The sequence below is a fragment of the Carcharodon carcharias genome, chromosome 3, assembly GCF_017639515.1.
Source record: "Carcharodon carcharias isolate sCarCar2 chromosome 3, sCarCar2.pri, whole genome shotgun sequence".
Taxonomy (NCBI): domain Eukaryota; kingdom Metazoa; phylum Chordata; class Chondrichthyes; order Lamniformes; family Lamnidae; genus Carcharodon; species Carcharodon carcharias.
The window spans coordinates 227,063,428-227,090,779 of NC_054469.1; the positions used below are offsets into that span (position 1 = coordinate 227,063,428).

The window sequence follows — 27,352 nt, forward strand, 5'->3', positions numbered from 1 at the left end:
AGTGCCACATAATAGGCTTGTCAGTAAATTTATAGCTCATGGAATAAAAGGATCAGTGGCAGCATAGATATGAAATTATGTGGCAGGTGTGACAGGAAACAGAGTAGTGACGCACAGTTGTTTCTTGAACTGGCAGAAGTGGGGTTTCCCAGGGGTCCATGTTTAGACCCCTGCTTTCTTTAAATATATTAATGATCTAGACTTGGGTGTACAGGGCATAATTTCAAAATTCGCGATGACACAAAACCTGGAAGTTTTTTGAACTGTGAGGAGGATAGTGAAAAATTTCAAAAGGACACCCAGTCAGGCTGGAAGAATGGGTGGACAAGTGCAGATGAAATTAATGCAGAGAAATATGAAGTGGATCATTGTGGCAGAAAGAACACATACAGACAATATAAAATAAAGGGTACAATTCTAAATGGGATGCAGGAACAGAGGGATCTGGGGGTATATGCTTACAAATTATTGAAGGTGGCAGGATAGGTTCAGAGAGTGGTTAGTAACATTTGGGATCCTCAGCTTTATAAATAGGGGCATAGAGTACAAAAGGAAGATATGATAAAGCTGTATAATACACTGGTTTAGCCCCAACTGGAGTATTTGTCCAGTTCTGAGTACCACAGTTGAGGGAAGTTTGAAGGAATTAGACAGGGTTCTATAATAATTCATGAGAATGGTTCCAGGGAAGAAGAACTTCCATTGTGTGGATACATTGGAGAATCTGGGGCTGTAATCCTTGGAGAAGAGAATAAGAGATTTGATATAGGTGTGCAAAATGATATTGGGTTTGGACAGGGTAGGTAGGAAGAAACTATCCCCTTTGGCGAAAGGACCAAGAACCAGAGGACATTGATTTAAGGTCATTGGGAAAAGAAGCAATGGTAACATGAGGAAAACCTTTTTCCTCAGCAAGTGGTTAGGATCTGAAATGCACTACCTGAGAGTCAGATTCAATCTTGTATGTCAAAAGGGAATTGAATAATTATTTAAAGCAAAAAAATAGCTGGGCTATGGGGAAAGGCAAGGGAGCGGGACTAGGCGAGTACATGCCGAGCCAACATGGACACAACAGGATGAATGGCCTCCTTCTGTGCTGTAACTATTCTATGATTCTGTGGTAATTTTTTTTAAACTATAGGAATATATTTCAAGAGACAGTTGAACACAATCACTTTGTCTCCTTCAATTCTCTCGTCCTATCCAATGTATTCAAAGTTTCTAATCCAGTCTTCAACCAACAACCACATGTGCTTTCTTTGCATTAGTGGTAACATATAACTCTCCCCTTCCCCCAGCCACGGCACAAACGTCAACTGCAGTAATTCCTCTACTGTCCCAGTTGAGAACAGCTAACCAAGTGCGGATTATGGAATGCACTTGGGACCCTATTGTTTTGCAGAGCTCAATACCACACCAGGCTGTGCACTCACTGCCTGAACTGCTGGAGCAGTCTGACTGAATTTAAGTTGGGAGTGATAGTGACATTTTTTCTGTAAAAGTGAACAAGGGAGTCACCTCATAGCTGTTTCTGTTTCATGTTATCCATAGCAAGTTACTGATAACATTGTATTAATTAATTTTGAACCTGGGTGACATATGTTTTTTAAAAAAGAGTATAACCTCAGTATTTTTCTACTCCTGATTATGTTTTCTGTACCAGAACTGAGATATTTCAATTTTATGATGCTGACAGGACAAAGAAAAACAAATCAGTGTTTAAATTACAAATGATGACTTCAGAAAGAGTGATCCAGGAATTCATAATCCGTAAGTTTACCAGGGAGAAATTTATACCACACACAGTAGACGCTATTCCTCTGTTACATGCAATGAAAATAAAACTCAATATTGATGGAAAAAATTTGATTGATATGATGCCTTTTGTCAAATCTCTTCAAAGAGCTCCACATATGATTTTTTAAAAAGTACAACAACTTACACAATTGTTGTAGCGCAGAAGGCAGCCATTGGGCCCATTGTGTCTGCACCAGCTCTTCAAATGAGCAATTAACCTTGTGCCATTCCCACACCTTCTCCCCATTACCCTGCACATTCTTCCTTTTCAGATAAAAGTCTAATTCCCTTTTGAATGCCTCAACTGAAGCTGCGTCTGCCACAATCTCATGCAGTGCATTCCAGACCTTAACCACTCACTGCATGAAAAATTTTTTCCTCATGTCGCTATTGCTTTTTTTGTCAATTACTTTAAATCTGTGGCCTCTCCTTCTCAATCCTTTCAAGGGTAGGAACAGTTTCTCCCTATCTCCTCTGTCCAGACCCTTCATGATTTTGAATGCCTCTATCAAATCTCCTCTCAGTCTTATCCTCCTGAAGGAAAACAGTTCCAACTTCTCCAAACTATCTTAACAGCTTCTCATCCCTGGAACCATTCTTGTGAATCTTTCCTGCACCCTCTCCAATGCCTTCACATCTTTCCTAAAGTGAGGAGCCCAGAACTGGACACAATACTCAAGATGAGGCTGAACTAATGTCTTATACAAGTTCAACATAACCTCCTTGCTCTTGTACTCTATGCCTATTAATAAAGTCTAGGGTACTGTATGCCTTATTAACTGCGCTCTCAACCTGTCCTAAATGTGGTTTATGCACATATACACCCAGGTCCCTTTGCTGCTGCACCCCCTTCAGAGTTGTATCCTTTATTTGATATTTTTTTTTCATGGTCTTCCTACCAAAATGAATCATGGCACATTTCTCTGCATTGAACTTCAGCTGACACTTGTCCACTCATTCCACCAACTTGTTAATGTTCTTTTATAGTTCTACATTATCCTCCTCACAGTTAACTATGTTTCCAAGGTTCGTATCATCCACAAATTTTGAAACTGTGCTTTGTACATCAGGAACAGCAAGAGCCCCAACACTGACACCTGGGGAACTCCACTACAAACCTCCCTCCAGCTTGAAAAACATCCATTAACCACTACTCTCTGTTTTGTGTCACTCAGCCAATTTTGTATCCATATTGCTACTGTTTCTTTTATTCCATGAGCTAAAACTTTGATCTTGTCTGTTGTGCGGCATTGTATCAAATGCCTTTTGGAAGTCCATGTACACCACATCAACAGCATTGCCCTCATCAAGCCTCACTGTTACTTCTTCAAAAAAACTCCACTAACCTAGTTAAACACAATTTTCCCTTGATAAATCCATGCTAGCTTCCTTAATTAACCCACATTTGTCCATCTGACTATTAATTTTGTCCCCAGTTATTGTTTCTAGAAGTTTTCCCACCACAGAAGTTAAGCTGATTGGCCAGCGGCTGCTGTGTTATCTTTACAGACTTTTCTGAACAAAGGTGTAACATTTGATAAAGGGCCACATCAAAGGTTATTGTGAAAAATAAACATATTCCTGCTGTAGGGAATAACATATTGGCATGCATAGAAGATTGGCTAGCTAACAGAAAACAGAGGGTAGGCATAAATGGGTCTTTTTTTGGTTGGCAGGATGTAACAAGTGGTGTGCCAAAGGGGTCAGTGCTGGGGCCTCAACGTCTTACAATTTATAAAAATGACTTGGATGAAGGGACTGAAGGTATGGTTGCTAAATTTGCTGATGAATCTGTGGAATTTTTTTACCGCAGAGGGCTGTAGAGACCGGGTCGTTAAGTATATTCAAGGCTGAGATAGACAGATTTTTAATCAGTAAGGGAATCAAGGGTTATGGGGAAAAAGCAGGAAAGTGGAGCTGAGGATTATCAGATCAGCCATGATCTCATTGAATGGTGGAGCAGACTCGATGGGCCGAATGGCCTACTTCTGCTCCTACATCTTATAGCCTTGTGACACAAAGATAGGGAGGATAGCAAGATGCAAAGAGGACACAAGGAGGCTACAAAGGGATATAGATAGGTTAAGTGGGTGGGCAAAGATCTGGCAAATGGGGTATAATGTGGGAAAGTGTGAAATTGTCCATTTTGCCAGGAAAAATTTTAAAAAAGCATACTATCTAAATGGTCAGAGATTGTATGGCTCTGAGATGCAGAGGGATCTGGGTGTCCTAGTTGCATGAATCACAAAATGCTACTATGCAGGTACAGCAAGTAGTTAGGAAATCTAATAGAATGTTATCATTTATTGTGAGGGGAATTGAATACAAAAGAATGGAGGTCATGCTTCAGTTATACAGGGCATTGGTGAGACCACATTTGGAGTACTGTGTACAGTATTGGTCTCCTTATTTAAGGAAGGATGTAAATGCGTTGTTTAGAGAAGGTTTACTAAACTAATACCTGGGTTGGGTGGGTTGTCTTATGAGGAAAGGCTGGACAGGCTGGGCTTGTATCCGCTGGAGTTTAGAAGAGTAAAGGTGACTTGATTAAAACATATAAGATCCTGAGGGGTCCTGACAGGGTCACTGTGGAGAGTATGTTTCCTCTTCTGGGACAATCTAGCACTAGGGGCCACTGTTCAAAAATAAGGGGTCACCCATTTAGGACAGAGATGAGGAGAATTTTTTTCTCTCAAGAGGGCTGTGAGTTTTTGGAACTCTCTTCCTCAAAAGACATTGGAAGCAGAGTCTTTGAATATTTTTAAGGCAGGGATAGATAGATTCTTGATAAGCAAGGGGGTGGAAGGTTATCGGGGGTAGGCAGGAACTCGGAGCTGAGGTTACAATCAGATCAGCCATGATCTTATTTAAAGGCAGAGCAGGCTCAAAGGGCCGAGTGGCCTCACTCCTGCTCCTAATTTGTATGTTCATATTTGCAATTACATTTGTATAGCACCTTTAACATAGTAAAATGACCCCAAGGTGCTTCAAAGGAATGTTATCAAACAAAATTTGACACAGAGCCACATAAAGAGGTAGTTAGGATAGATGACTGCAAAGTTTTTAAGGAAGAGGAGAGGCTAAGGAAGGGAGGTGCTATTATTGTTATGTAAGTAAATCACAGGAGCCCTGCTTTCCGTCACAATAAAAAAGACTCATAATGGTTTACCTGTTCATGCTACACATTCAGTTGTACAGGTTACAGTTTTAAAAACGTTTCTCACTCTCCATACTCTCTTCTGTCCTGCAGGTGCTTTACTGAGAATCATCCTGCAGATAGGCTCAGCCAGATATCAATGTTGATTGGTTAAACAAGAATGTTGCCATTTTTGATGCTACCAAGTCAGCTGTTTTGGTCCTAGCTATAGTACATAAACAAATATTTACTCCTTTCAAGCAGGGAGTGTCAATTTCTAATAAAACCGGCCCTTGACTTGCTGTGCTATCAGGTTCCTTCGTATTAAAAGTAAATCTTCTGTGGCATCTAATTAAATAAACAGCTTTGGTCCATCGAACTTTGGTGATTAAATCTCTTTCAAGTAATCATTATTATTGACTGACTGTTCTACTTACTTTATTGTCTAACCTGGCAATCCAATTGCATGGCAGGTTACCAATTTTTCCATAAAATTACTGCGATGCTACTGATGGGTGAAGCTGTCCGACACTATTTGACTTCAAAGGATTCTTTCAGGCATTTAATCTCTGGAACTCTGACAGAAAGCTTTATCCTGCTTAAGTTTCACTCAGAGATAGATATTGCAAGGGTTAGATTCCATCATCTAAACTAAATATTTTCTCATTGCATCTCTTACAAGCAACAGTTCAGAACATGTTATTGAAAGTCACCCACTCATGAAAAGTATCAGTGAAAGTGGTTACTTTCGTGATTTTGTCCACTTTGAGAAGCAGGGTTTTATGATTTAGAATGTGGGCTCCCTTCTCACCTACTCCCAGAAGAGTCGGAGATGGCCTTCCACAACAGAATTTTTCCCTCTCTTGCTGTTGTCAGATATCCCCGTTCCCTATTCAACAAGGTGCCTTTCCCTCTCATCCTTGTCTCAAGGTCTCTCACCCTCCCTCCTTCCTCATTTCAATAAGGTTTCCTAATCAAACGGCTCTCTTTTTCTGCTTAAAAGCACATCAGCCCATTATCTTCTGTCAGCATGGCTCAAAAAGGACTTTCTCCCAGCCCTGAATACTCTCTTCTCCACCAATACATGAATAAAATTCTCCGACTTGTTTCCTGTGCTACTGAAGTTTTTCTTTATTCATTCACAAGATGTGAGCATTGTTGGCAAGGCCAGCATTTATTGCCCATCCCTAATTGACCTTGAGAAGGGTGGTCCTGAGCTGGCTTCCTGAACTTGCTGCAGTGTGGTGAAGGTGCTCCCACAATGCCGTTGAGTACAGTTCACAAATTTTGACCCAGCAATGATGAAGGAATGGCGATGTAATTCCAAGACAGGATGGTGGCTGACTTGGAGAAGAACTTGTTCCCATGTGCCTGCTGCCCTTGTCCTTCCACGGGTTGCGCTCACAGCTTTCATAGATACTGTGGATGAAGTCTAGATGACTTACTGCAGCGCATCTTGAAGATCATACACATGGCAGTCACTTTGGAGGTAGTGATTGCTCTAGGTGGTGAATGGAGTTTAGATCAAGATCAGGAGCCTGTTCATTGCAGATGAACTTCTGGACGTGCATACCTGTTCTTGCTGACTAACATTGGCTCTTGGTCCTCAAATTTCTAAAATTTAAAATTTGCATCCTCATGTTTAAATCCCTTAATGGCCTTGCCCCTTCTGTACTTGCATAATCTCCTGCAGCCCAAAAAACTCCTCCCACCCCCACCACAGAACTCACTGTTCCCGACACTGGCTTATTGTGTATCCCCTCCTCCTTTCCTTCCAAAAGTGGGGGCCGTACTTTCACTTGTATGTGGCTCACACACTGGTATTCCCTTCCCAAGCATCTCTGACTATGAACATCCCTGCAGATCCTCCTTGAAATCCAACTCTTCAACCAAGCTTTTGGTCAACCCTCCAATATCTCCTCCTTGTGCTTACCATGTATTTATTTTCAGATTACGTCTCTGCAAAACATCTTGAGACATTTTTCCACATTAAAGGCACCAAATACACGCAATTTGTTGTCTAGGTGTATTTTCTAACATTAGAGTCAAGCTGCTTGCTCATTTCCAGCAGTCTGAGGACCTGCATATATTCATATTTCAAGCAGTATTTCAGCCACCAGGCAAACCTTACCTTAATGTGTACAGGTTAAATCACCAATGGCCTGTTATTGAATTGGTGGATGGATCTTTCATATACTGGCTTTTCCTTCCCTCATCACGGACAAAGAGAAGTTCCTTTTCAACACCTTGACCTAAAATCATTTTTTTAAGGCAAATCTACTACTGTATCTATTTGGACATCTTCCTTTTCTGATGAAAAAGTGACTCATCAGAATGATTCCTGAAAGGAAGGAACTGATGAGAATCAAGTAAATTTCAGTTACATTTCTTGGAAATAAGGAGGGTCTAACTGAAGTGTTTAAAATAAGGAGGGAATTGATATGCTAAATAGAGAACTCAAAACAAGAAATTATCTTAGAATTTGACCGAAACTGGTTGAAAGCCAGTGCAGATAAAAATTCTTAATTCAAAGGGTTGGAAAAATGTGAAATGCACTGTTTCACTAGGCCACAGATGCAAAGTCAATTGATGAGCTTAAAGATAGATAGATCAGAATGATTCAGTTCAGGAGAGCATTCAGCCCATCACATTTCATATTTTCACCAACGCGTGGCAAATTATCCACCTTCAAGCATTCCTGACTCACTTTTGAAAGTTATCATTGAATTCGCTTCCATTCTCCTTTTAGACAGTGCATTCATCATCACAAAAAAAACCCCTTCTCTGCTAAACGGGACTAATAATCCATACAGATTTATAAATTCATAAAGAACGTTACGCAGAAGCTGGGAGGATTAAATATCCACAAGGCTCATGGGAATATAGGAAAGACAGGATTAGGCCATTCAGTCCCGTGAGAATGTTCCATAATTCCATTTGCTCATGGCTAATTGTTTCTTAGTTCCATATGCTTTATTGTCTTTGCTCAGAATGGTATGCCACTTGAAGAAGCATTTCATAGCTGTAGAAATCTGTATGTGGAAATTTCATGTCCCAAACTTTGCAGCTTTGTCTGCATCCCATGATCACAGCAGTTGCTATACTTTAATAGGGGGGCATTTGCAGTGCAAATCCAGGAAACTTGGAGCTCCTATGCTACTGGCTCTAACTTTGACCCAGTCTAGTCTTAACTAGACCTTACAAAAATCCAGCGATCTTAATCTTACAAAAATTAGAAGGGGTGGATTTCTTCTCTGATCTTGACAATATTTAGCATGCAGGAATGGAACAGCAAAAACATTTTTAACAAGGGACCATGGTGGAATCCACTTGCAACCATTTTCTACCTTTAAAACAATTCTCCCAAATTTTCTGGTGCTGGGGTTGAGTCTTCTGCTTGCCAAATCAGAACTGGATTTAATTGCACACATCAAAATTAGAGCCAGCAGCATAACAGCTCTGATTTTCCTAATAAGGGGGCATTCACACTGTGAATGCCCCCTTATTAAAGTATAGCAGCTTCTGGGATCAGGGGATGCACACAAAATTGCAAAATTTGTAACAGGAAAATTCCACATACAGATTTCTACAGCTATGAAATGCTTCTTCAAGTGATATTTTACCGTTCTGCACACAGATGCCTGCAAATGCTTTTGACTGCTTTGAGCCATTTGCAGATTTTTGGACTCTCATCCCCATTTTTCAGTCATTGTTTCTCAAGAACAGCCATGGCATTTTCCAAGGGCATATCCTGTATGCCATTATCATGCAAGGGGAATAGCACCACAGAATGGTGCAAAGTAGTATTTAATGCAAGAAGCATCATGTGATGCCTTCATTGAAGCCTTCTCTTTTGTAACACAAGGTCACAAAGAATGAAACTCAAGAGGAGTTCTGTAATAGGTCTATGATCCACCCTGCCAGGTCAACGTTGAGGATGAAAATTACCCTACCAAGCTGCACTGCTAACAAAGATGGTCATGCAGACTTGATAAGTCAAATAGCCTACCCTATTACTATGTTATATTTGAAATAGTGGTAAGGCTTTGAGGATAAATAAGTGTCTGTCTTTAATAACATTTGGTGTTACACCATATGATTTTCTGAATAGCCTGCGTTACTTTTAATAACAAGTGTTCCTTTGACATCACCAATTACTTTCAGATTGTCAACCAAAGTTACACAGAAGTAAAAACAGAGCACTACTGGCACCACACTGTCTACTCATTATTTGATTAGCTTCATTTGTTCTTACAGAAAACTCATGGTAATTTTCCACACTAAAATAATTTCTTTAAAGCTCCTGTTAATTTGGATGCCAGACATGGCAGCTTTGGTTTGCTTTCTCAAAAGACAGTTTTATATTGCTTCTGAGGCTCCAAGAGAACCCTTCAAGCCAAGGCCTTTGACCTCTGAATGCTCTGGTCCATTTCTACTGTACTTTTCACGAAACTTGAGGGACAATAAAGAGGTCACAAAGCAAAACAAGATTAGGGAGGCCATTCTAACTATCTAACTCCTTCCTTAGGTTAATCGATAACTCACTACGCCAAGTAACTGCCTCTTGCATGATTTCAGAGATTTGCCCTCCATTTCAAGTATTGATCATGATCCTTGGCATCAAGTCTCCTTTCTATTTTGCATCTATATCCCCTTGCCTTGCATTCATAGTTTGACTTGAAATTGTGTCAAAATTTACCAATCCTATTGCAATTTGTATCTTACCTCCCTCCATAAGAACTGCTCTCGTTTCAAAGAAAGAGTCATTCATGAGACCACTGAAAAATTGTGCAGTATCCTTCTCCTTTACGGTGCACTGCCATTGGCAGGAATATTGTGCGCCTGCCATCAAACATAATAGTCCCTGAAAAGACTTAACCTGGGAAGGTTGCCCAAGACTTCATGGTAGTTTGTGATCTCATTTGAAGAAAATGACAGCCTCAGTGATGTATCAAATGTCTCCAATTAATGTTATTTTCTATGCCCTCCACCCACCATCTCCTAACGCCAGGGGCTGGATTTTACATCCACTGAGCAGGTGCCATGGATGGATGCAGAAGTGGGCGTATCTTCCTCTCCTGCCAAATCCCATAAGCCTGTCGCTAGGATGTTAATCATCTTGAGGCAGGACTTCCGCCCCCATCTGGAGAGGAAATCTCGCCTCCAAGAGCTGCTGGCCAGTCGGATGGCCAACAGCTCTCTGGTCCCAGTGCCACCTGAAGTGATGGCTACTATTGGGACTGCACCCAGTTCCCAACAACATTCATTGTTGGAATTTGGCATAAGATTAATGGGGTGGGGGAGGGAGGTGCAGTATCGCCAGGACCTATCTGGCAGGTCTGGTGAAGGAGATAAGAGGGATCTGGGGACAAGGTGCACAGGACATTGGCGAGGGGAAACATGGAGGTGTCTGGAGTTTGTGGGGCCTCCAATCAAAACAGGGGGCCCCTAATGGAGGCGTCCTCCTCTCCTTTTCCCTTCTGAAGCCTGAACAGTGTTATTTTCCCCGGTTTCCAATTCGTTGCCAGCCTTTGTCCACCACCCAAAAAATTGTGGCCAGGGTGGGATTTGGCCCTTAAGTGATTACATGCCCCAGTGCCTGCAAACTCTCTGCTGAGGTCTATGGGCAGGATATTGTGGTCAGTGAGCGGGGAGGGCGGGGCCCGCTTGCTGACGTGTAAAATGACGCTGGATGATGTCAGGCGGAACTTCCGACGTCTCCCTGCGTCATTTCAATTTTTAGGTCAGCAGGGGTGCAGCCGAATCAGCTGTGCACCCGCCGACCTGTCAACGGCCAACTGAGCCATTTAAAAAGTAACTGAACTCGTTAAAGGATCTGCTCATCCAAACTTAAGGTTAAGGCCGGGAGCCTTGGCAGGCTTTGGAAAAAGCATGAAACTTCATCCACGGGCAGGATGAGATTTCATGTAGGTTTTTAAAAATTTAATAAAAGTTTAATTAAAAGTGATGGACATGTCCCAACCCATGTGACAGTGTCACATGAGGGGACATGTCAGGGAAATTTTACTTAGCCACAGGGAGATGAGTGCGTTCTTTCACATGCATCTGTGAAAGAGCACACTCGCGGTTTAGGGAAATCCGCCCCCCCCTCGCCAGCACACGAAGGGCATAGCGCTTCCTGACAGACATCATGCTGGGCGGGCCTTAATTGGCCCGCCCATGTAAAATGGCAGTGCACCCCCAATTGGGGGCGTCGATTGGAGGCGCACCCACACACACCCACTCCTGAACATCCCCCAGATATTCTGCCCTATAAAATTTTGCTCCAGGACTGACTGTAACTGTGAGGACAGTAAAACTACTCGAGGTCTCCAGAATTACAACTATGATTTAGCCATGAGACAGAGTGCTACATTAGCCCAACAATAACTCTTTTTCAGAGATAAAACTGGAGGAACAACACCTCATCTTCCGACTAGGCACTTTACAGCCTTCCGGACTGAATATTGAATTCAACAACTTTAGGTCTTGACCTCCCTCCTCCATCCCCACCGCCCCCCCTCTGTTTCTTCCCCCTTCCTTTTGTTTCTTTCCAATAAATTATATAGATTTTTCTTTTTCCCTATTTCCATTATTTTTAAATATTTTTAAATTTTTTATGCTCCCCCCACCCCCACTAGAGCTATACCTTGAGTACCCTACCATCCATTCTTAATTAGCACATTCGTTCAGATAATATCACCAACTTCGACACCTATGTGTTCTTTTGTTCTGCCGTCTGTGACATCTTTTGATGATCTGCTTCTATCACTGCTTTTGCCTACAACCACACCAACCCCCTCCACTTCTCTCTCTCTCTCTGTCTCTCTCCCCCCCCACCCACCCCCCACCACCACCTTAAACCAGCATATATTTCAACCCTTCCTGGGATTCACCTAGTTCTGTCGAAGGGTCATGAGGACTCAAAACGTCAACTCTTTTCTTCTCCGCCGATGCTGCCAGACCTGCTGAGTTTTTCCAGGTAATTCTGTTTTTGTTTTGAATAACTCTTTTCCACTTGGCATTACTGAGAGTAATATGCCCAATGTAGCCGGGTAGGTGATTATGGACACCAACCCATCTCCCGCCACTTGATGTCACTTTTAGTGCTTCAAAACCTTGTATTACCTTGATGTCACATACTTGTTGCACTTAAATAAGTATAAACATTTCTTTGCCTTCAAGGTATTTATTTTCCTGGTGTCTTCATTTGTAAACAACATGCAGTTTTGGAATTCAGATGACCTGATAGTGTCTGATTTTGCAATGCTGCTCTTACTTTGTAACTCACTCCTAATATGTTAATTGCTACTTCTCAGAAAAATGTTTTTAAGATATGACTGCAGAGTTACCATCCTTCCAGGACAGTCAGAACTGTTAGGTTTAAGCTTATTAGATATTCTAACATTTACATTCAGGAACAGAGTAGAATGATGTCATGAAACTGTGATACTTTTCATAATATTATTGTAGGCTTATGGGTGTGCCTGTGAATGATTCTGTCTGTGTGACTGATACTACAAGATTGAAATTATCAAAAGAGTAGGTGTAAAACAGTCTTTTGAAATGGAGGTGGATAAGCTAGGATGAGGGTTCCACAGATAAAGCTGGATTTTTCGCTGAGTGGGCGGGTGCGCGCCTGACCCACTCGAGTGTAAAATGATGTGCGATAACGTTGGGCGAGCGTCCCGACATCATCGCGCACTCGCACGACATTTTGGTTGGCAGCGTGCCCAAGGCCGTTAACAATCCAATTGATTGAAAATTTCCACTGCCCGTCCAACCTTATGATCAGCGGGCAGGTGAAAAGGCCAGGCAGCTTTTGCGAAACTCATCCGCGGGCGGGCGGGATAATGTTTCGATCCGCCATTTAAAAAAAAATTCATCCTAATTTCTAACACGTCCTTGCTCATGTGGCGGTCACATGAGGGGACACATTTCTTAACATTTTAAAAATCTTTATTTAAAACTCCATCTCCCTGAGGCAGCTCTGTGCCTGAGGGAGCTTTTCCAGCATGCACCCGTGCATGGGCAAGGGCAAACTTGCGTTCTAGCCCTCCTCTCCGCCTCCCCCCACACAGGCAGCGCTGAGCGCTGAAGCACACGTTTCACGCTGGGCCGGCCTTAATTGGCCCACCAGCATGACATCGCGCTCTGGCCCCGAACACGGGTGGTGGTCGGCATCCTGACCGCTCCCGCCCATCCCCACTGAGGGAAAAATCCTGGCCACAGAGTGTGAATGAAATTTTACATTTGTTAGATGAGTGAAGGGGTTGTTTGATTTTCAAAGGGATGGTGTAATGTTTATAACTAACAAGATAAGTGAAGCAAAGCAATATGTTTATTTTTCCCAAAAGGAAAAGGCCACATTGACAACATGAAAGATTTTTATATTATGGGAAAAGCAAATTTCCAAAAACTTGAAGAACAATGGGATTTTACATATAAAGAGAGAGAAACATATATAAAGAAGGATGGGAGGCTATGTGTTGGTGGCTGTGTAAACTCTTGAAAGGTACACAGTGAAACAGACTTGGAAAGTCTCTCGCCACTCTGGAGAAGAAGTGCTGCTCCAGTAACTAAAATTGGGTTAAAAAGCCTTTGGAATTCCACTGTCAAGTGGGTGTTGTGGTAACCTTGCTGAATTGCCTATTTACATTTAAAATCTATTTTGGACTGTTGCCTTAAAGGGGCTGTGTAATTGGGAGTCAGGTTAATTAGGAATTTTGGGATTTGTTATGGTATTAAGTAATATAATCTTATATATGTGTTTAAATTCTTTTCTTTTGTTGATAAATGTTTTAACTTAATTTTTAAAATCTCTAAAGGTGTTAGTGGATTCATTACTTCTGAATTTAGTGCAAAAATCTTCTCCTAATAAATACAAATCGCAAAACTGTTGTGATATTTGGCCAAGTTTCCCTTGTGGATTTGGTCCACCTGGCACATACCACCTGCTGCATCATAACACGGAGTTTAACAATTTTGGATCCATCTGATGATACAAAGCTACCAGAGTAAGGATGTGATAGCAGGCCGGGCAAAGCATATCTCTTCTAAACTCTGCCATGCCTATGCAATCCAAATTTCCTTTCTGCCCATTCACAAGCACATTAAGGCCACCACTCCAACCTAAGTCAATACCTCAGCCTCTTTATGTTTCTCTTGACCCTTCTTGGGTGCTTCTCTCTCTGGTGGTCTTTTTCTGAGTCCCTAATCTCTGTTGTAACCTATTTACATGTTGCTCTTTGGTGTCAGGTTTCAAATGTATGGTAAAAGCACTAACACCCAGCTCTACACCTCTATTGCCTCCATGTTGTCAAACTGATTGGCCATCTTGGGCAGGCTGGATATTTCCTCCAGTTAAACAATGGGAAGACCAAAGCTATTGTCTTTCTCCCTCTCTCTATTTTGCCTCCATTTCCATTTTCTTCCTTGCTATTTTCTCAGGTTAACCAGGTATCCCAACCCTGTGCTGGCTGACCTCCATTGGCTGCTGGTTCCTCAGTGCTTTCAATTCAATTCAAACCTCGTAATCTGAAATTTGAATCCCTTCATTGCCTTTCCATTTTCTATCTCTTTAACTCCTTCCAGTCCTGTAGCCTTCCAAAAAGTCTGTGTTCCTCCAACTTTGGCATCTAGTGCAATTCCCCACTCTCGTCAGCACAACATTGGCGGCCATGTCTTCAGAGGTGTAGGACCTAAGCAACAGCTAATCCCTTCCCTATAAATCTTTGTACCTCTCCACCTATTTTCTCTCCTTTAAGAACCCCCATCCACAACTCAACCTTTGACAAAGTTTTTACTCAGCCTTCATGATATATTTCTCTTTGTCTTGGTGTTAATTCCTGTCTAATTACACTTCCATGAAGGACCTTAGGATATTTTTCTACATTCAAGATGCTATATGATTGCACATTGTCATTGTAACAGAGTTGTCACAAATATTACAGAGCTAATAGAATAAAATAATGGTGGCCTGCAAACTGGTATAACAAATAAAAGATTTTAAACTGGAATCAGAACACAATGTGGGAGGGAGTGAAGTATTTATATATTTCTGTCATGTGCAGGCTAAACTTAACTGCAAATCAATTCTAAGGGAATGCAAATAATAAAAGCAAAAATGCTAGATGGCAAATTTGGACTCTATAATTGGAAGTATAGCTGTCTTCTCGACATAATAAAGCAATGAAAGAATTAGCAAATCACAATATGTTGCATGTATAACTGAATACACACACAGAACGGTGTTCCTGAACTAATTTTTCATCTTTTAACAGTCAAGAAGTTCAACAGGTTCAAAATTACCTGTGTAAATTAAGCTTTACATTTTTGGTATACCTGATTTTCATACTGAAACTGATCCCAAATGTCAGGAAACTAAGTTTATGAGGAAAGGTTAAGACATGGGCTTAGAAAGCTGGCCATACAGCAATGTCATTGGCTCTAAGTACTGAACTAAGCCACAAATATGGCGGTCAGAAAGCTGGTATACTTTTCACTGACCCACCACCAGCCAAACTGGGAAATGAAAAAATACATCCAGTAATCACCTCGAAAACAGGTAGCATCTTTACATATGCACATAAAAGGCCTCATGGCTGTTTGATATACTCACTACAAGACTGATTTGCCGAGAGGCAGCCAGTGCAATGGGCTTGTAGCTCTATGGGCAGGATATCCCCCCCATCGGGGGGTGGGGGGGGAGTTGAAGTGCGGGCATGCCGCCATTTTACGCGGGCGGGCCAATTATGGCCTGCCCAGCGTGACGTTCGCATGGAACCGCTGAGCACTCCCTGTGTGGGCAGGGGGGAATCCCTAAACCGAGAGTGCGCTCTTTTGCACATGCACACAAAAGAGCGCGCTCATCTCCCTGAGGCTAAGTGCTGGCTCAGGGAGATCGGCTCTAATCTACTAATTATTAAAAGTAGAAAAAAAAAATCCCTGACATGTCCCCTCATGTGACACTGTCACGTGAGTCGGGACATGTCCATAACATTTTTTACAAACTTTAATTAAATTTTTAAAACCTACATGAAACCTCATCCTGCCCGTGGATGAGGTTTGATGCTTTTTCTAATGCCCGCCAGGGCTCCCAGCCTGCTCGCCAACCTTAAGGTTGGACGGGCAGGTCCATTAATTATTTTAATGACTGTCAATGGCCTCAATTAGCCATTGACAGGTCGGCGGGCACACAGCTGATTCTGCTGAGCCCCCGCCTACCTGAAAATTTAAATGGGGTGGGGGTGACATCAGGAGTTCCATCTGACATCACCGCGTGACATTTTACGTGTCAGCAAGCAGGCACCCCCCCCTCCCCGGTCGCCGATGGGAAAATCATGCTCTATCATGCTCTATATCTTTTTACTCAAGAGAACTTTAAGGAGATTTGATTGAAGCATTTAAAATAATAAAGGGACTAACCTGCATCTGTGTGGATTGAGCATTGCATAAAATTAGGTTAGAGGTCAGGAGGTTCTTCTTATCTGCAGAACCATTGACCGCTGGAACATATTGCTAGAAATCCAGCACCTGCACACAGACACGCCTGCATGCACACACACTTATCTCAAGTCTGAAATGTAGGTAGGAATGTGAGGAAGAACTTTTTTTATGCAGTGAATGGTGAACTCACAACCTACGAGGGTGCTGGAAGCGGAAACAATCAATGATTTCAAAAGGAAATTGATTGCCACTTGAGGGAAATAAACTTGAAGGGCTACAGGGATAAAGTGTGATTGACTGGATTTGATGGCATGGACTTAATAGGCTGAATGGCATCCTACTGTGCCATAATGACTACGTTTTTTGTCTATCACACTACAAGCATTAATCTGTATACATGAAAAATTGTGTGTTGCACAGTGGTTAAAATTAAATAAAAACCTCACTTGCAGTTTGTACTGCTCTTCAGTTTTTTTTCCCACGGAATGTGGGCATCATTGGCAAGCTCAGCATTTGTTGCCCATCTCTAATTGCCCTTGAACTGATTGGCTTGATAGGCCATTTCAGAGGGCAATTAAGAGTCACATGTAGGCCAGACTGGGTGAAGATGGGAGATTTCCTTCCCCTAAAGGACATGAGTGAACAAGACGGGTTTATACAACAATCGATGATAGGCAACTATTAACTGAATTTGAATGTCACTAGCTGCTGTGGTGGGATTTGAACCTGTATCCCCAGAGCATTAATCTAGGCCTCTGAATTACTAATCCAATAGCATTACCACTACACCCACCATCTCTTTTCCTCTGACAAGCATATAACTTTTGAAGTCTATAGATGTCCATACAGTTCATTGTACCTCTGAAGTAAGAGAAAGAGGTGGAGCTCTAAGCTCTCAACAACCTACCATCTGAGGCTGATCTTTTAGGCACTATTTGGACCATGCCATTTGAAGTGATTTTATTATACCTTGCTACCATCCTCCTTCCTTTTAAACTATCTTTATCACTCTTCGCTTTTGCTGTGACTTCAATCTCTTCGCCTTAATCTTTCTTCATCTCCTATTTGCGTTGCCCTCTTTGCCTTGCAAAGTACTTTAAGGTTTTCCCCTATGTGAGGGGTACTAAAATGCAATGAGTTATTTTGACTAATAGCTCAAATTTTTTGTTTTAACTTTTATACTGCTTTTTGCACAAATTTGATCACATCTTGTCCATAATTTTCAAAACAGAAAATATCCAAGAGGCTGTATTGTAGTAGTTACATAATGTTTATATGCATACTAGAATTAGGAATTCAACTTCTGGCAGTGATTTACAGCTGTTCAATACATACTAGGAGGTTCCCAGTCAATCATCAGCTAATAAAAATTAACATCTCTATGTATCACAACCAAGCAATAGCACTGACTGCCCCTACCTGACCTCCTAGCTAGAGACAAAATTCATACTGCAAAGTAAGAGAGGTAGAAGGAAAAAGAAACAAAATCAAGCTACAAAGGTCCCTTTTATTATTCTAGTGCAGCTACATTTTTTAAAACTACTGCAGAAGCTACATCGCTATGAAGCAAAGTGAAGTTTGTACTTGGTCTACAGTGCACTTGACACTCTGGTACATTGATAAATCACTGAACTGCCATTCAGAACTGTTGCTTAGAAACATGTGACCTAATTCAAAGAAATGTCTCAAACTACTCCGGATCACAGCTTAAACAGAACTAAGTTTGATTTACAGGAACCCAACCGACCATGTAGAGTGTGTGATTGTTCATTTTCAATTCAAAAAAAATATATAGGTTTGATTTTTACCCTTTAATTCCAGATCATAATAGATTATTTCCATGATGTTAAGAAACGTGTAAACTGATAAGGCCGCTTTTTAAAATTTATTGATTCACAGGATGTGGGCATCAGTAACTAGGCCAGCAATTATTGCCCATCCCTAATTGCCCTTGAGAAGGCGGTGGTGAGCCAATTTCTTGAACCACTGTAGTCCATGTGGTGTAGGTACACGCACAGTGCTGTTTTGAAGGGAGTTCCAGAATTTTGACCCAGTGAAGGAACAACAATATAGTTCCAAGTTGGGAAGGTGTGTGGCTTGGAGGGAAATTTGCAGGTGGTTGTGTTCAATGCATCTGCTGCTCTTGTCCTTCTAGGTGGTAGAGGTCACGGGTTTGGAAGTTGTTATTGAAGGAACCTTGGTGAGTTGCTCTAGTGCATCTTGTAGATGGTACACACTGCTGTCACTGTGTGTTGGTGGTGGAGGGAGTGGATGTTGAAGGTGGCGGATAAGGTGCCAATCAAGTGGGCTGCTTTGTCCTGGATGTTGTCAAGCTACTTGAGTGTTGTTGGAGTTGCACTCATCCAGGCAAGCGTACCGACTTGTAGACGGTGGGACAAGCTTTGGGGAGTTGGGAGACAAGTTACTCAACAAAGAATTCCCAGCTTCTGACCTACTCTTGCAGCCACAGTATTTATATGGCTAGTCCAATTCGGTTTCTGGTCAATGGTAACCCCCAGAATACTGCTAACGAGAGATTAAGTGATGGTAATGCCATTGAATGTCTAGGGTAGATGATTAGATTCTCACTTGTTGATGGTCATTGCCTGGCACTTGAGGCGCGAATGTAACTTGCCACTTATCAGAAAATCCCTCCCTCCCTAGCTCTCATCAATTTCTCTTCACTACAACCTTTCTATCCTCTCTTTTATTCATATATACCATTATGCCCAGCGCTGTTTTGCTCTTCCCAAGAGGCAAACAGTGATTCCGTGTTTCCTGCCCCAAAGTATTGGGATTTTCGACAGAGCCAAAACTCGTGGCAACTCTGCAGTTTTCAGTTTCCTCTGCAGATTGCACTCTTCCTGATGTTAGCAGATTGAAAAATCCTGGCCCTAGGAATTTCACGTCCTCAACTTGTATCACATTCAGGGCAGTAAAGGAAGCTTGTAGAGTTGTGTTCCGTTTCAGCAGAAGTTGTGTTATGTAAGTCAGAATTTAGATAAGAATTCTTCGGGTTGTAAAGTGCAGAAATCCTAAGTGTATTAACGTGGATTTCCCTTGTTCAGTACTTCAAGTGAAAAAACAAACAGGAAATTTTCACAAATGTGCTCATGATGGGTTACACACAGTGACTAGAATAATTCTTATCCCATTATTATACTTAATATGAATATACCTGATGAAAACTGGACTATGATCTGTCAGAGTGACGAGCAACTTCAAGGCATAAAGTGGCACTGGATCTGGCTCCACCATAATCTGGTCATAACTGAAATTAAAAAAAAATTAAGCAGTTTAGAAATCAGTATTTTCTTCCTTCTCTTCTACCTCATAAGGTCCACTTTGCTGAAATACTTCTTAAAACTAAACGGACAAAAGTTCCCTCCTCGCAGGCAAAGTGTATATTACACATTGCTGCATGGACAATGATTTCTCTTTGGTAGTACTAATAATTTGCAGCCTAATATATTACTGCAAATAATTTTATTGTAGTGTTATGAAGTATAAAGCAAAGCCAATCATGCTACCGGACTTCTAAGCTGGACGTGAAATGGATGGAGCCAAAACTGGTTTCCTGTTCACAAGTAAATCCAGATTGTAAGTCCAAGAGTCCAAGACCAGATAAGGGTGGAGGGTCTCATGGCGGGGAGATGAAGCCCAAAGGACTGGTAAGAGGGGCATGGGGACTTCATGGTAAGGCCAGAGGGAGAGAGCAACTGCAGTATGCAGACATTGGGGAGGGGTGGGCCCCCGATGTGGAAAGGGAGCCTTTGAGGGAGACGGTCCCCTCCCCATCCCATCCGAGGTCCAAGCAGAGCAACCTGCCGGGCTTCTCTCATGCCCCTGAACTACTCCTGTCAGCCTTAAGATTGAGGCCATGTGGGAAGCTGCCTTTAAGTGTACAATAATTGGCCACTTGATGGCCTCAAGTGGGGCGAGCGCAGGTGGGCCCTTCTAGGACTCACCCACCCCAAGTATAATTGCAGACAGGTTGGGGCTAGTGAACCGATTGGTGTGAGACCATAAAACTCTTCCCTTAATGCTAGCTCCTCAGTAATGCAGTAACATTCTGTATGCAAAACCTATTTGGTGGCAAATCAGTAAAACATACCAAGGCATTAATTGTGTTGAAAACCCAGGTAAATGCCAGCTCAGGAACTAAACTAATCTATCTCTGAAAAGAATGGTGTTACTGTGGTAATTGTACTGCTCTATAAAGGGGGCTAATGTCTCCTTTTCAGGATATTCCAAAATGGCTTGAAACATTTGCAATTGAATAGTAACTGGAAGATGCAGCCTGAAGCAGCAATTTAAATTCAGCATTCCACCAGAATATCCCATTTTTAATATATACATTAAAACTTTTCCAAGGAAGCATGCTTAGGTCCAACCTAGAAACGTACCTTCAGTTGAACCCAGAGCTGGGAGAATGGTTGACAGAGTTTGGAAGTTGTGTGTAGGGGTGTATAATTCTAGATTTGCTATCTGTCATCTTGACCAGGGCGACTGAAATTGGATTTGAATCCCGCTTCCTATCGGTCCATTTTGTTTTGAAAATGAAACTAAACTCATTTTTACCCAAGTAATAACAACATGCTGCTACTGGGAGAAAGAAATTCGAGACAGGATGAAAAAAAATAATCAATTTGCAAATGACAAACAGATGTTGTTTGAAAAAAACCCTGTTTAGATTAAAAAGATGCATTGCCCATGCCTACTGTAGAATTCAAAATATTGTAGCATTCAAAATATTGGAATCTACACCAAGTGTGGTGAGAAAAATCAAAACTTTCTGTGGGTGGACAATTCTCAGATTCCTCAATGAATAAATCCTGTGCCTTTGTCACATGCATCCTTATTTCAAGCATTTCTGTTTTCTTACCTTAATCAATATTTTACTCATTTTTAAGTTAATTGGTGCAAATACTTATTCAGTCCTTTAGTACAGTTTTCTGAATTTCCTATTTAAGATACCTGAACTGACAAAAGTTGCTTTCAATGAGCTCTTTTCAGGACTAGTATTTATCTGACTTAATACATTAATTACATTACTTAAAAAGCAAAAGTCTACTGTCTAACTTCAATCATGAAAGACAAATTTAATTCTGTGCATCAAGTATGAAAAATATGCTGGTTTACAGCTGGAGTGGGGGGTGCGGTTTGGAGGAAGGACAGAGGATGTGGTTGTCTGGGTTTTAATAATTATGGTCATTCTAAGCATTATTTTTTCTGTATGCCCCTTAACCAGCAACAATGTGGGAAGGTGACATTTTACCTCCTGTGGTATCATGACTCTGGGTAATTTAACTTCTTGTTAGCTCAATGGGTTCACATCTGCACCTGCTTTTTCATCTTTTGTAGACTTTACTAATTGCAAGTTTTTTTTTTAAAGTAGTTAAAATAGCTTCTAAACAAAGGTAAAAGCTCAGGTTTGTTTAGAATACAGTGTATGATGAGCCCTTTTCTCATAATAGCACTTCTATGAATATAATTTTTTTTAAGATCAAGCCCCATGAACTTGCAGAGTTATAGAGGGTGGAAAGAAAGATTTCGGGCTCGATTTTCACTCCTGAGGCAGGTAGCTAGAGTCGCGGAATTCCCTGGCTTGGTACACCCATGTTGGGAAAAAGTGCCCTGAATGGCACAATTTACACTCTGGTGGGGCAAGTGCAGAACAGAGTTGGGCCTGTTGCTCCCCTGGACACACTTTGGAGGCAGCCACAGGGGCTGCCAAATGCCAAGGTGGGCTACTTAACAGCCCCACCTCGGTTCTCTGCAACTTTGTCCCAGTTGTTTTAAATATTAGGCCCTCTTGCCTTCACCCCTCACCCCCCCATGCCCTAACCATTCCAACCCATGCCCTCCACCTACCCCAATGGCCCCTCATAACCCACATGCCAACAATAACCCCATCCCATGGCTGCTCATATGCCAACTTAATGTCAGCTCATGCCAGCCCACCCACCGGCCTTTTAACCAGCCTTTCTCAGCACTGGCTGCCACCATAGTGGCCTCCAATCAGCATCCAGGGAATGGGAGGGGATGGGCCTGAGTCTATCCTGCACCCATTCCCCTGGAGTGAATATCCCATCATTCAGGAGACTCGCTCCTGAGGCAGGCACAGTGAGCCAGTAAAGGCACCAATACAGCTGAGCTTATTAAGACTCCATCAGGTATTTGGTTGGAGGGCTATAGTTCTGATCCACGTCATGGTCCAGTCAAGTTAAGATGACAATGTTTCCTCATGCAGCGATTTCCCAAACTGTAGCGGAATTTAAAGGGGTTGCACAAGCCACCAACTAATTAAAAAGTACACCTCCCAATGTTTTCAATCCAACTGCTCTGACACATGGGGAAAAATTTTCCCCCCGTTGGGGGGAGAGAGCAAGAGCTCTCACTGTATTCAAGGCATGAGCGGGCAGGCTCCCGATTGGTGCCCCTGGTTGGGGGCAGGCCACCATTTTACGTGGGCGGGCCAATTAAGGCCCGCCCAGCGTGACGTCCGCCAGTAAGTGCTGTGCTCTCCCTGTGCGGGCAGGGGTGGGGTGGGATTCGCTCAAACGAGAGCGCGCTCTTTCGCTCATGCGTGTGAAAGGGCGCACAGTTCTCCCTGAGGCAAAGTGCTGCCTGAGGGAGATCGGCTCTGTTTTGAAACTTTTAATAAAGGGGTTTAAAAATTTTCCCTACCATGTCCTCTCATGTGACACTATCACATGAGTTGGAACATGTTCATAACTTTTACTGCAACCTTTCGTTAAAATTTAAAAACTCTCAAGAGCCTCAACCCGCCAGTGGATGAGGTTTTGTGTTTTTTCACTAGCCCGGTCTGCCCACCAACATTAAGGTTGGACGGGGCAGGTTCATTAAGGACCTGAATTGGTTTCTTAATGGCCTTAATAGGCTGTGGACAGGTCAGCGGGTGCGCAGCAGACTTGGCTGCGTGCTCGCCGACCTGGAAAGGTAAATGATGCAGGGTGACGGCGGGAGTTCCACCCAACGTCACTCCGCGTCATTTTACACGTTGGCGTGTGGGCCCCAACCCCCCGCACACCAATAGAAAAATTCTGCCCATGAGGAATTTCTCAATTTTTGATGTCAGCAGACCAACATGGTTGGAAGGAAAGTTCCTGTCAGAATATATATAATGGCAGGAAGATAGCTCAACTGAGTTCATAATATTCTTCTATTGAAAATAAGGAATATTTGAAATAAAAATTATTGCCTTTAAATGGTTTTTCTCTCTTCATTCTTTTAAAACAAAAGTCACAGGAATTTGAAACTCCTATTGCATAGCTTGAATGTTTGATGATTTTAAAATACAACATTCGAAGGTTAAGAGTGCTTTTCATATAATTTCAACATATGAACATTTAGCATGAAACATCTGTTGTTGTGGAGACGAAGTACCGTCTTCACTTTGAGGATACCCGTGCTAAATGGGATAGATTTCGGACAGATTTAGCAACTCAAGACTGGGCATCTATGAGGTGCTGTGGGCCATCAGCAGCAGCAGAATTGTACTCAAATCAGAATCTGTAACCTCATGGCCTGTCATATCCCCCACTCTACCATTACCATCAGGCCAGGGGATCAACCCTGGTTCAATGAAGAGTGCAGGAGGGCATGCCAGGAGCAGTACCAGGCATACCTAAAAGTGAGGTGTCAACCCGGTGAAGCTATAACACAGGACTACTTGCGTGCCAAACAGCATAAGCAGCAAGTGATAGACAGAACTAAGTGATCCCGCAACCAACGGATCAGATCTAAGTTCTGCAGTCCTGCCACAACCAGTCATGAACGGTGGTGGACATTAAACAACTCACTGGAGGAAAAGGCTCCACAATTATCCCCTTCCTCAATGATGGGGGAGCCCAGTACATCAGTGCAAAAGATAATACTGAAGCATTTGCAGTATTCTTCGGCCAGAAGTGCTAAGTGGATGATCCATCTTGGCCTCCTCCAGAGGCCCCCAGCATCACAGATGCCAGTCTTCAGCCAATTCGATTCACTCCACGTGATATCAAGAAATGGCTGAAGGCATTGGATAGTGCAAAGGCTCAGGGCCCTGACCATATTCCAGGAACAGTACTGAAGACTTGTGCTCCAGAACTTGCCACCCTTTAGCCAAATTGTTCCAGTACAGCTACAATATTGGCATCTACCCGGCTATGTGGAAAATTGCCCAGGAATGTCCTGTACACTAAAAGCAGGACAAATCCAACTGGGCCAATTACTGAAACAAAAACAAAAACAGAATTACCTGGAAAAACTCAGCAGGTCTGGCAGCATCGGCGGAGAAGAAAAGAGTTGACGTTTCGAGTCCTCATGACCCTTCGACAGAACTTGAGTTCGAGTCCAAGAAAGAGTTGAAATATAAGCTGGTTTAAGGTGTGTGTGTGGGGGGCGGAGAGAGAGAGAGAGAGAGAAGTGGAGTGGGGCTGTGGTTGTAGGGACAAACAAGCAGTGATAGAAGCAGATCATCAAAAGATGTCAACAACAATAGTACAAAAGAACACATAGGTGTTAAAGTTAAAGTTGGTGATATTATCTAAACAAATGTGCTAATTAAGAATGGATGGTAGGGCACTCAAGGTATAGCTCTAGTGGGGGTCGGGAGAGCATAAAAGATTTTAAAAAAATTTCTTAAAAAAAATTTAAAATTCTCCCTCCACCTGGACCCGTCCCTCTGGATTCTTACCTTCTCTTGATCTTTTCATTGAGAACTGTCGGCACGACATTAGTCGTCTCAATTTACGCCCTCACCTCAATGAATTTCGGGCTCGGCATGATGCTGAACTCTTCTTCCGCCGTCTTCGTCTCCGGGCTCACTTCTTTGGGCAGGAGTCCTCTCCCAGTTCAACGGATCCTTTTACCCATCTCCAATATTCTCCCTCCACCTAGACCCCTCCCTCTGGATTCTTACTTTCTCTTGATCTTTTCATTGAGAACAGTCGGCGCGACATTAGTCGTCTCAATTTACGCCCTCACCTCAATGAATTTCGGGCTCAGCATGATGCTGAACTCTTCTTCCGCCGTCTTCGTCTCTGGGCTCACTTCTTTGGGCAGGAGTCCTCTCCCAGTTCAACGGATCCTTTTACCCATCTCCAATATTCACCCTCCACCTGGACCCCTCCCTCTGGATTCTTACCTTCTCTTGATCTTTTCATTGAGAACTGTCGGCGCGACATTAGTCGTCTCAATTTCTCTGCTCCTCTCACCCATTCTAACCTGTCTCTCTCTGAACTTACTGCACTCCATTCTCTCAGGTCCAACCCTGACATTGTCATCAAACCCGCTGACAAGGGTGGTGCTGTTGTTGTCTGGCGCACTGACCTCTACCTCGCGGAGGCTGAGCGTCAACTCACAGACACTTCCTCCTACCTCTCCCTGGACCATGACCCCACCACTGAACATCAAGCCATTGTTTCCAGGACTGTCACTGACCTCATCTCCTCTGAGGATCTCCCTCCCACAGCTTCCAACCTGATAGTTGCCCAACCTCGGACGGCCCGCTTCTATCTCCTACCCAAAATCCACAAACAGAACTGCCCTGGTAGACCGATCGCCTCAGCTTGCTCCTGCCCCACAGAACTCATTTCTCGTTATCTTGACTCCCTTCTCTCTCCCCTTGTCCAGTCCCTTCCCACCTACATCCGTGATTCCTCTGACACCTTACGTCACATCAACAATTTCCAGTTCCCTGGCACCAACCGCTTCCTCTTCACCATGGACGTCCAATCCCTCTACACCTCCATCCCCCACCAGGATGGTCTGAGGGCCCTTAGCTTCTTCCTCGAACAGAGGCCCGAACAATCCCCATCCACCACTACTCTCCTCCGTCTGGCTGAACTTGTTCTCACGCTGAACAATTTCTCCTTCAACTCCTCTCACTTCCTCCAAATAAAAGGTGTGGCTATGGGTACCCGCATGGGCCCCAGCTATGCCTGTCTCTTTATGGGGTATGTGGAACATTCCTTGTTCCAGTCTACTCTGGCCCCCTTCCACAACTCTTTCTCCGGTACATCGATGATTACTTCGGTGCCGCTTCATGCTCTTGTCGGGACTTGGAAAAATTTATTAATTTTGCTTCCAATCTCCACCCCTCCATCATTTTCACGTGGTCCATCTCTGACACTTCCCTTGCCTTTCTTGACCTCTCTGTCTCAATCTCTGGTGATAGACTGTCCACCAATATCCATTACAAACCCACCGACTCCCACAGCTATCTCGACTACAGCTCCTCACACCCCGCTTCCTGTAAGGACTCCATCCCATTCTCTCAGTTCCTTCGCCTCCGTCGCATCTGTTCCTTCAAATGCTACCTTCAAAAACAGTTCCTCTGACATGTCCTCCTTCTTCCTTAACCAAAGTTTTCCACCCACGGTCGTTGACAGGGCCCTCAACCGTGTCCGGCCCATCTCCCACGCAATCGCCCTCACGCCTTCTCCTCCCTCCCAGAAACATGATAGGGTCCCCCTTGTCCTCACTTATCACCCCACCAGCCTCCGCATTCAAAGGATCATCCTCCGCTATTTCCGCCAACTCCAGCATGATGCCACCACCAAACACATCTTCCCTTCACCCCCCCTATCGGCATTCCGTAGGGATCGCTCCCTCTGGGACACCCTGGTCCACTCCTCCATCACCCCCTACTCCTCAACCCCCTCCTATGGCACCACCCCATGCCCACGCAAAAGATGCAACACCTGCCCCTTCACTTCCTCTCTCCTCACCGTCCAAGGACCCAAACACACCTTTCAAGTGAAGCAGCATTTCACTTGCATTTCCCCCAACTTAGTCTACTGCATTCGTTGCTCCCAATGTGGTCTCCTCTACATTGGAGAGACCAAACGTAAACTGGGCGACCGCTTTGCAGAACACCTGCGGTCTGTCCGCAAGAATGACCCAAACCTCCCTGTCGCTTGCCATTTTAACACTCCACCCTGCTCTCTTGCCCACATGTCTGTC

The 27,352-nt window shown here is 43.1% G+C and overlaps 1 protein-coding gene across 5 annotated transcripts in view; it reads right to left on the minus strand.

Moving 5' to 3' along the window:
- The window catches only part of ulk4 (unc-51 like kinase 4), a 425,974-nt gene that overhangs the window by 165,555 nt on the left and 233,067 nt on the right, over window positions 1-27,352 (minus strand). For 4 of the 5 annotated variants that reach the window (XM_041184964.1, XM_041184966.1, XM_041184965.1 and 1 more), the window contains exon 30: window positions 19,560-19,652. In XM_041184964.1, coding sequence (XP_041040898.1) covers window positions 19,560-19,652 — 93 coding nt within the window. Of the gene's footprint in view, window positions 1-19,372; window positions 19,452-19,559; window positions 19,653-27,352 lie in introns of those variants that run through there. The other variant, XM_041184968.1, reaches the window with a different exon arrangement.